Consider the following 11,417-nt stretch of genomic DNA (forward strand, 5'->3'; position numbering starts at 1 on the left):
ACCCAGGCAGAAGACGCACGACTTGTGGCCATCAGAGAGTTCGATTGGCTCTGCGCAGGAGAGGCAATCGCGAGTCATCCTTGTTTCCGAAGCTCACCGGAACACAGCAGGGGAAGAGAAGGCGTGTCCGCTGCAGCGTGTAGATCACGGTGAGTAGTCTTGTTGATAGGCTTCTTGCTTCTCGTAGAAGGTTGGCTGAAGAAAAAGATTCTGAATAGATGACGTACAAGAGCTGCTTTATATAGAGTGGGAGCCCCTCATATTTCGTGCGCTGGAACGCCATTGGCCAGTTTCACTGCCGTGATTCAATAAGGCTTCAGTAGTATTTGGAGGAAAAGGTAATTCCCATAGCAATGTAGAGTGACCGAATCGAAAGGGAACAGGTATAATATGATGAACCCAACTTGAGAAATCAGGTTTATTCAGTGGCGTAGCAAGTCAGCCCCAGGCCCATATGCAAAAAAATATTTGTATACATTAACTTCACGCAATAGGCCTATAACCTGATTTTATTATCGTAATTTTTACTTTATTCTTAAAATATTATGACCTTAATCTTATTTTTCAACATGGTAGGCCTAAACCGTAGGCTATTTGTACTGCATGCAAACACAATCTTGGCACAGAAGCCCAAAAAACAAAAACAATATTTATAAATAAAATACTAAGGAGATATTTGAATTATTTATTAATGAACTAGTATTTTCTGAGTGAGTGTCACAAGATGAAGTTGACAATCCTGACTAGCCATCTCCTCAGGACACGCGCCTTTAGAGAGAAATAGCCTACATGGATTAGCCTACATAATGAAAGAGTTTTTGTTTTCGATTTGAATTATTTCGTTTCAAAGTATTTAAAGCATTCTATTACATATATGTATCATGTCTGTGAGGAGGCAAGTATTCGCTGAGTTTCGGTTCATCATTGTGAAGCGCTCCTGCTCAAGACCAAGACGACAGAAAGCGCATCCTGGGCTGCGTTTCTCAATAACGATGAGCTTAAGAGCGTTTTCTACGAGTCATTTTACGATCGTTCGTTGTTGTTTCACGTGCGTTTCCCAAAAATGCACTTAACACAATCGCACGTAGCCGTGCTTTAAGTGCTACTTACTTATGCCGAGTTCACACTGCACGATTTTCAAACTCGTCGGATCGCCGTTGTTTTCACACTGCGTGACTATCTGGGGTAGCATTCAGTTGCTGCTGTGTTCACATTGCACGATGGATCGGCGACAGGGGGTTTCACACTGCATGACTTCACAATAGGAAGAATTGCTGACAGCTCTGTCTGGTCCGCAAACTTTTGTTTCACAACAAAACACACGCGAGAAGTGATAAGGAAATAACGCGAGAACCCGCGTGCGTCAGACCGGAGTTCTCGCGCTGGTTTAAACTGGTCCTTTGCTGGTTTATGCTGGTCATGTGCTGGTCTTAAGCTGGTCGGACCAGTTTAGGACCAGCACATGACCAGCTAAGGACCAGCATAAACTAGCAAAGGACCAGCTTAAACCAGCTCAAACCAGCATCCCAGCTTCAAAACATACCTAACCAACCTAACGACGCCCGCGAAATATTTGGCATGCTAAGGACAAAGGACATGGCAAAGAGAATGGCTGAAAAGCAGAGAAAAGCATGGACTTTCTGTTCTTCATAAAGAACTCGAGGGAGTAGGCCATTTCTGAATTTCGCGACCATGCGAGCATCTGCGATTTTCTCCCGAGAGAAAAAAATCGCCTGCGAGCTCGTACGACAGCAAAAATCGCACCGTGTACGCCCGCCTTATGAAGCTTTTGGGAAACGCAGCCCTGTTTGTTTTCCTTAATTATTTTACAAAAGCACAGATTTTTGATGATATTGTTTGTGAGTGCACACAAATAAAAGTAGACCCTTTACAATTTCGAATGATGTATTACTCTTACCTTTATGAACAAAAATGAAGGCGTATGTTCAGTTTCCACTCTTAAGAAAAAAAAGCAAGTGATCGCGCTGGCGCCTCCATGTCCTGCAGGGCACGCTTCAGCTTCCACTCTCCGCACAAACGATTGGATATGCGTCTAACAGCACACATTTATCTAGGTTACATTTTTTAATTAATATTGTGAATTGCATGAAGTGTTTTATGTCTATAGATTTTATTTTAGGCAAGTCATGTTGATTTGAGAAGGCTAAATTGATCAAACATATATGCTCAACTCAGTCCGCCGCTGGCCGCTTGGTCGTTACTTTAAAAAACAACAATAACTTGAATTTAACAAACATAAAATGTTCCAAACTAAATTAACTTAATAAAGAAACGAAAAGATCTATAACCACTTTGCCATTAAAAACCAAAACTGGACTAGCCTATTTGCTGCTGTGTAAAGGGGAAGAAAGAGAGAGAGAGAGAGAGAAAAAAAAAACACGGGCTCGGGTCAGACTCAGGCCGAGAATATTCTGATAAACTGTCGGAAGGGCCGGCCCGTGCAGGGCTCTATTCATCCCCTCGTTTCAATTAAAGGTTCCCCCTCGGCTCAGCGGGCCCACAATACGCCCGGGCCCATATGCACCTGCATACCCTGCATACAAGACGCTACGCCCCTGCATGTAATGACTTCTAGTGTTTGCTGTACAGAAGTATGAGAATCTGGGACAGAAGCGATTATAGAACATATTAAAGCAGCACAACGGAAGCTTTATGAATATGGATTTTACTGCTGTGTTTTCTGCATTTCATTTGGATGTGTTGTAGAGACTCAAAACACTCCTCATTCTAGAGAGATCTGCTTTATTTGTCATGTTAATCTCCATATGGACATACTATCTCTGTGTTTTCTCATCCTGAATCCAGTGTTTGCAGTGAGGCATTTCCACCCCTGCAACAAGACATGCCAGCTCTGTAATTTTGTGTGTGTGTGTGTGTGTGTGTGTGTGTGTGCACTGATCTGAACTGCTATTTCCAGCTCATCTCTATTGTTTATTTGACTTGTGAGTGAAATTAAAGCACTGTTGAGCATCTCTCAGTTTATAAAAAGAACATCTGTCTTCCACACCCTCCCACATTTAGAAACAAATGATGCTGCAAGACCTTGTACACAGACCTGACATTTGCATATCTGCTAATGTTTTTTGTCATTGATATAAAAATAGGAGGGAATCGAATATGAGCGCTTAGGTCAGATGATTGGATATCAGATAACTACATTCAAAAGTGACACAAAATGTGCTGTTCTGCATGCAACAAGATTTGCAGTGGAATAATCAGGTTGACTGTGTAAACATGTGTGACGTGTGACATGGGGGAAGTCGTGGCCTAATGGTTAGAGAGTCGGACTCGTAACCCAAAGATTGTGGGTTCGAGTCTCGTACCGGCAGGACTTGTAGGGGGGGGGAGGGGAGGTACAGCGCTCTCCAAAAGTGACACAAATTGGATGTGAAAAATGTGCTGTTCTGCATGCAACAAGATTTGCAGTGGAATAATCAGGTTGACTGTGTAAACATGTGTGACATGTGTGACATGGGGGAAGTCGTGTCCTAATGGTTAGAGAGTCGGACTCGTAACCCAAAGATTGTGGGTAAATGTGGCCTATCAGACATCAGATGAGTGCATTCTCATGAGCTAAATTAAGAAATAAAAGTGTTCCCTAAACACTTTGTTCCTCAAAAGAAATTCCTGACTTATCCATTAAAGTAACATTTTTATGTGTGCTGAGCAGATTTACAATTAACCCTGTAAAGTCTGACATATCAAATAATAGTCAGAAAATCAATTTTTATAAAAATCTAGTTTATTGAATATATATGAATGATATCTAAAAAAAAATCTAAAAGGAAAAACTATGTATATGTGTTTTATGTTGAGTATCATATACGATCCATAAGGCGTCTATGGCTCATATAGTGAGAATATGGAGCAAAAATATGCAATTTGGTGCAGATGCTGATATTTATATGAGGAAATTATGATGCTTGTAATGTAAATAATTGAGATTTTTATAACAGTATAGCCTATCAGACACAAACTAGTGCTTTGGATAGAAGTGCGTGCTATTAATAAATGCAAATGTTCCTTTATAATTCCATACAACAACATAATACTGATCTAGTAACATAACCAATTTCCTCAGCAGATTTTCACTGCATTTTAAGCATTAACTCTGTTTTCTCCAAGCAGCACACACACAAACACACACACACACACACACACCCCTGGTGGTTTACCACAGGGCGTAGTCAGTGCTGTTTTGAAGTAAAAACATCAAATAGACGGTTACATTGCCCCATTACACAGTTCCCTGCGTGTGTCTATAAACTCCCTTCACTGGGATATTTGCATGTGGCTGATGCTTGTGTGACAAAGTATTGTTTGTCTCAGCATGCTTTGTATATGCGTCAAAGCATGCTCATGTTAAGAAGTCTATCAATTTCATCCATGCAGATGTCACACCTTTTCTCAAAGCACCTCGCAGTGACTGTTGCATGCTGACGCGCAGGATTGGAGCAATTCAATTAGCCCTGGTGCTATTTTAAAAGGGTCAGACACTAATACCTACAGCCACAGCTAATGGAAGCAGTGTGGCAACAATAGTCCGTTCTCAGTGTCTTCCTCTTCACTGCTGACAAGACTGCCACCTGTCCTGGAAGGATGAAGCATCCAGTGCGAATTAAGGAAAGAGTTCACTGAGTTTAAGTCCAACAATTAGCCCAGCAAAGCCCACATGATAGAGGCCCAACAGTTCTAGTCCGAATAAGAGCAGCTTCAGGGTCATTAAAACATCACCCTGGACTTCATGATCCTTCAGTAAGAGGCTCACGGACAAATCTGCACTTTGTAGCCTAAATGGAGTAATGGACATATGACATGAGATCTGTTTCACAGGTTTAAATTACACTCTCGTTCTCTCTTCACAAGCCAGATGAGATTTCATTGACTGGTAACAATGTAGATGAGCTTTCAGCAGATTGCACATCACATTATCATAGCTCCCATGTTGTTTTATTTAGTGTTTAAACATATTTTCAGTGAGCGTGTGATATATGTGCCATAAAATCTGATAAGGATCAGATCTAGCACATACATTCGCCACAAAATTGACCATGGGAACTGTAGAATGCTAAAATGTCAGAGTTATTTGTATTAAATGGGAACTTGGTGTGGTGTGTTATTCAAGAGACAATGATTCTGCCACTGTGCAGATCCCACATTCATTTATTATGATTTAACTATAACTATAGTATAATGGTGGAAACTATGCTTATTTTCTTTCATGCCATCGTTTTTAAATGATTAATATAAGGTATTCATTCATAATACATTTTGCTTTCCCCTCTATTCTGAATATTTGGTTATGCCTTGAGCAAAGATGACTCTTGTCCCAAACCATGCTTGTGTTATTTATAGTAACAAACTAGGGCAGAACTCAGAAGTGCAAGAAATGAGCAAAACCAAACAAGAAAGACATTTTTACATTGAACTTCATTGTCAATGTATAGAGTTCAATTACAGTGAGCATCAGTGAGCAATATGGCATTTAAATGACAATAATGCAAGTTTGGTGCAAATTTGGTTCAGAAATAACTGCAAAATGTGTTTTTTTTAGGAGAAAAAGCTAAAAATTGTGTAAAATGGCAGCAATCGTCTCATTCGATGATTATTAATGCTGTTAGGATGACTAATTTGGGTAACATGTTGTCTACACAGCAATCAGCGCGACGCGATGAAACTAGAAAGATTTTGACGCGACGCTAAATGTAATGTGATAGTCTCCGCCTACTCAATGACGCGCCCGCGCTGTCATCCAATCAGAACGCGATAAGCTCTTTCCAGGCCCTTCCCCCTCGAGAAACGGTCGCGTATGAGCTGTATGTTCGCGGCGCGCTGCACAGTCCGGTGAGTCACCGTCCGCGCTGAAATACAGAGAGCGCGAGAGAGAGTGGCGGATAGCGAACGGGAAATAACTGGAGCTGCGAGCATGGCGGTCGAAGAGGAAGGTCTTCGGGTTTTCCAGAGTGTCAAAATAAAAATCGGTAAGTCCTGGAGCGCGCGCGTTTCTGCGCGAGACCGCTTTCCATATTCTGACTGAAATCGCACGGTCGCGCTCTGCGCGCTCACTGTCTATTGTGAGAATATGTGGACATTTTTATAAAAAAATCACAAATGAATGCTTAATATTGTTATTTAGCTGTCAGTGCAGATATGTATAAAGCATTTTTATCATATCATATGGTAAATAATCTCATGTGTTTGAATGACGTCTCGGCTTAGTTTGAATACAGTGAGCCTCAAATAGCTGCACATCCAGATGCGTGAAAACACTGATATCTGTGCGTCCAGATAGTTATATTCGTGTCTTAAACGTATTTTTACTCACATAGACACATATTAGTGCACAGATGTGTGTGTCTCACTCCAGCTGTGGTTGTTTAGAAGCAGCAGAGCATTTATAGCCCTGGACTCATAAACGTTACGGCTGTGTTTTTTCAGTGTGTTCTGCATCTTGAAATCATTTATACTTGCAGTGCAACAAGTAGAACATGCTGATGAAATCGTTCTTTCCGACTGAAACAGAAATGCATGTGATTTTCTAACTGGACAGAGAGACAGACAGACATGTGTTCTGTGTTCTCAGTTTGACTGCTGGCTGGCATGTGGTTTGACTGATGTAAACACGATAAACACTGGGAAGATGCTCTCTGTACCATTTGTCTCTTTCAATTTCTTTTTGAGTGTGCGTGACATTTGAAATTGAACATTTGTGTTGTGTAGCCTCTCTCTCTCTTTGTGTGTGTGTGTGTGTGTGTGTGTGATGTTGTTCTTCTGTTCCTCAGGTGCATACAGGTCTTATGCAAGAGATGAATGTGTGTTTGCGGCTGTCATTGAGTTGTTATTTGACTCAGATTAAAGCAGAACACACGCACACACTCAGTCCCGCAGGTCTAATTTAATCTCTGTATGGCACAGTAAACGCACTCCGGCTGCGTCGCCTGGGCACGTGTTTGGCTCTGAGCGTCAGGCTCTTCATTTCCATATGTACCACAGTACAGCTGAACACGTTAGTATGAGGTCGAGTAACTGCTTTGCATTTAAATATCACTTACTTTGGGTAGTACACGAACTTGTACTCTGCACAGTGACAATAAAGTTGAATCTTATCTAATCTAAAATTTAAATGTATAATGCATCATAAAAGTATTTTAATGCATTAATTATGCCTTGTAACACACCTCATAATGATCTCATGAATAACCGTAACCACAGTTATAATCTTTATCTGTTCATAGTTACGCCTTTAGAAAGTATAATGCATTAAAACACATGACAAACAACCAATTTCAGATGTAACAAGGAATCTGCAAATATTATGATGCATTCTAACTTTGGTTACAATTCTTTATAAAAAGATATAATGCATTACAACATACATTATGAATACCTTTATAATGCTTTATAAAAAAGGCTTCAAGTAAAGTGTCACCCAGTTTTCACTCAGAAATTGCTTGTAAATTAGTATATCAGTAACACGTTGAACTAAATGTGAAATTTTGAAGTAGAAAAACTGAAATAGTATGTTATTTTACAACTTTTTTACAGTAAGAAACATGAGTTCTTGAACATAATGTGTTAGAATCACTGATACTATACCAGGGTTATTATAGTTAACTAAAACTAAAAGCATAAAAAATCATTTTATGTACTTGAAATAAAAGAAACATTAACTGACATAAAGTAAAATATAAAAAACCTTAAACGTACTTTATTTCAGCTAGTTGCCAAAGCAACATTTTTCTTTTTAATTTAGTTTAACTTCATGTACTAAAATAACTACAACTAACACTGAAATAAAATGAATAAATAGACCTATAAAAAACAGTAACAAATAAAAATGACAAAAACACAACAAAATTACTAAAACTAAAATTTCAGTAAAAATGGAAAATACAAAAATAAAAATATTTCAGAATTAAAAAACTGTTCAGTGTCTCAATGATATTAATTTTATTATTATTATTTTTTTATTAAAGCAGTGGCTTTATCTCACATTCAGTGTTTTTGTATTTTTCCAAAAATATAATGCAAGTTTTTTGTGATAACTAACTGGTAATTTGTTACTAACGACCACTGTTATTAAAATGAGAAATTCAACCAAATTTTAGCACTGTTTGAAGAAGATCCCGTTTTCGTTTATAAAATATAAACATAGTACTATGTTATTTTGGCAGGCAGTATTTGTTTATGTTTTTAAGTGTAGCAATTAAGTTATTCTCCACTTCTGATGAATAAAATGTTTGTTATTATTATTAACTCTTATAAGGAATTTACTGTGAAAATATCATAGTACCTTGTTGGAATTAGATTGTACTTTGATGGTAAACTGTATCCCATTTTCATTTAATAAACTTTAATCATAGTACTTTAACCATATTACTCTTCTGATTATTATGGTAAATGTTCGTAAGGGGAGGGCTCATAAGTATATGTTTATGTTTTTAAGTCAGTAATGAATGTGCAATTAAGTTACGTGTTTGTTATTATTATTGTTATTATACTTATAATAACACTTGTGAGGCAGCAACAGTGATGGTATTACATGGTACTTTGATAGATATGAGTAAAACAAATCCATTTGTGCTTGATTTGTGATTGCAAGTGTTGTTTCCTAACATCTTCACGTCCCTGTGTGGCGGTTTGTTATTTTTAACCTGATTGCTTCACCAGCATTTGACAGAATTGCGCATGTTTTGGAGAAGTAGCCACAGTCCTGTCTTGGTTCGATGCTCCACGTCACACACCTTCAAACAGCAGAGGAAACCAGTGTATTCTCTGAGTGAAATATGGTCTGTGGTAGATGGTATCAGCCGTCACACCCTGCTTTACAGAAGATCTCATGTCCAGTTGGTTGGGCAGATGTACAGTAATGTCTCGCTCTGCTAGTCAACTGTTGCATTGTTAAGTTGTCTTTGACTGATGAATGCTTTATGCTTTTTTCAATGCTGTTGTAGTTATATTGGGTGGAGAATCTCATCAGATCTGTGAGAGTTTCATTTTAGTATGTTAAATATCTGGATGGTGGCTGGCAGTTGACAATGAGAGTTTTGTGATGGCCAATAATACCAATATCAATATGGCTAATGGACAATATAATGCTACAAAATTCTCAAAATTACAGAAAATTAGTCAGTTCAAAGATACAAGACTATGAACTTAACAGCTTTAAGTTCTCTTTCTCTTTCTCTTTCTCTTTCTCTCTCACTCAGTAGCTATGTTTCCATCACCCTATTTTAATGCGCATTTTGAAGTATCGCATCAGAAACGAGTGATGGAAACAGCAAATTTCGAATAAAAATCCCTTAATTCGCAAAAAAGTTTTTACACTCGCTTGAGGTGGTTTTTGACTTGTGCGAAAAAGGGTTAATGCGAATAAAAGGAGATGGAAACTAATTTGCAGAGTAAATTCCTCCATGCGCATCAAAAAATTCATGTGACTGCGCTATGGGACGGCAAAACCTGACTAACCAGTGGACCGATCTCATTCCACAGCATCTGAAATGTTATGGTCATTTTGAAATGTCCGAGCAAAGTCTGTCATCAACGTATTTCTGTATAATTCTCTTTGACTCGTTGGATGGAAACAGTGCTTATTCGCAAATGTTTTATGCGATATTTCTATTTTGCGCATTAGTTAAATTCGCAACTTTGGAAGGAAACTCGGCTAGTGTTGCCAAGTTTGCGGTTTTCCCACATAATTAGGATACTGATTTTTTCCCCACGTTTTAAAGTTTTGACATATTGCATGCATTGTAATTGACTGAAATGCGTACACTGAAATATTTTATATTCTACCAATGATAATACTGTGTTTGATTATGAGTTTTTTGAGGGAGGGCCAGGGCCTTTGAGCTCATTTATGAAAACAGATGGTTTATGATTGCTACTAGTGGTTTTGAAATTGTGTATAACTCATAACAGTAGGGCTGCACAATTAATCAAATTTCTAATCGCGATTACAATTATGGATGCCACGTAAGAAACACACGGCAGGCTTGAGTGAGCAGAGGCTGGCGGCCTAGAGTGAGGAGCGGGTTTACGGCAACCACATGTGACGACCCCGGGCTGGACTCTGCTTCGTCCACGGTAGGGCTGGGTATCGAGTTCGATACTTTTTAGGCACCGACCGAATTGCCTCGATACCAATGTAAATTGTGATAATCATAATTAATAATCGCAATTACAATTTCAAGGGAATAATCGACGATTATGATTTTTGTCTTAATCGTGCAGCCCTACATAACAGTGACTGTAAAATATGTACTTTAGGTATGGGACAGGCATATGTTGATTTTTGATATTTGGATTAGTGTTGGGCGATATGGTCATTTTTCAAATCGTCATATCGCCAGTCCGTGAGATCGCCGATAGATGATATTATCATGCATGGGTGAGTGGGGGCAAGAGAGAGACTCCCTGTACTTGTCATAGGCTATTTCAAAAGTAGATTTATTTTAAAGACCAACAGTTTAACACTTAATATTGGACATAAACGAACACGTTAAATATAAAGTATTTAAAACAAGTAAGTTCATATATTTGGAGTAAAGTTCAATTAAACGGATACATCAGTCATACAGAGCTCCGGACCGCGTGCCCCATGACGAGCCCGACACACTGCCACAGAGACAAGAATGAGATGCGTTCTAACATAACTGTGGCATTAAACTCAGTTAGTGAGGGCTCGGTTAAAATATTGCGCATATAATTAGGCAGTTCAGATTACTTGTTAAAGTGCAACGAAATACCTTATATCAGCAGACAATATGTGTCTGTGTTTGTGGTTGGAGACTCCTTCACCGGCTACAGGCTCTAATCCTCATTTGCGCGAGCGTGAATAGAAAAAAAGAAAAATGCACAAAGAACGTGTATGGAGATTTTTCCATCTACAGATTTTTCCCAGACCTTCTTTTCTCTGTAAATTAAGGGTGCACACTATTGCTGAAAAACACAATTAGTACTCAGCAGTCAGGTGTCTGTATGCACAAAGGCACAGATCCCTAAACAAAACCATATCTGCAGATTAAATTTTTTTTTTGTAGAAGCATTTTTTTATTTTGAACTAGCACCAACTACACCACGTTATGTACAAGAAGCTGCAAAAGACACAGGCGCAAGTGGAATGTACAAAACATGGTGACATTAATTTTTAAGTAAATATAATGGGCGATATATTGAGTCACCAAAAATTATTCATCATCAGGTCATGTACATATATTGCGCGATAAGTCGATATATTGATTATTGCGACAGGCCTACAGTGCCTTGCGAAAGTATTCATACCCCTTAATTTTTTTCACGTTTTGTTATGTTGCTGCCTTATGTTAAACTGCTTAAATTTACTTTTTTTCCCCACATCAATCTACACTCCATACACCATATTGACAAAGCAAAAA

General features: G+C 38.6%; 1 protein-coding gene across 1 annotated transcript in view; it reads left to right on the plus strand.

The window, feature by feature from the left end:
- The first annotated feature begins 5,854 nt into the window (after positions 1-5,854).
- Positions 5,855-11,417, plus strand: part of rasa3 (RAS p21 protein activator 3) — a 77,994-nt gene continuing 72,431 nt past the window's right edge. Inside the window, exon 1 of the mRNA XM_016563081.1 lies at positions 5,855-6,002. Within this exon, the coding sequence (XP_016418567.1) occupies positions 5,948-6,002 (55 nt within the window). The 5' untranslated portion in view covers positions 5,855-5,947. The remainder of the gene's footprint in view (positions 6,003-11,417) is intronic.

This window comes from Sinocyclocheilus rhinocerous, unplaced genomic scaffold (assembly GCF_001515625.1).
Source record: "Sinocyclocheilus rhinocerous isolate Xijiao unplaced genomic scaffold, SAMN03320098_v1.1 scaffold920, whole genome shotgun sequence".
Lineage (NCBI taxonomy): Eukaryota > Metazoa > Chordata > Actinopteri > Cypriniformes > Cyprinidae > Sinocyclocheilus > Sinocyclocheilus rhinocerous.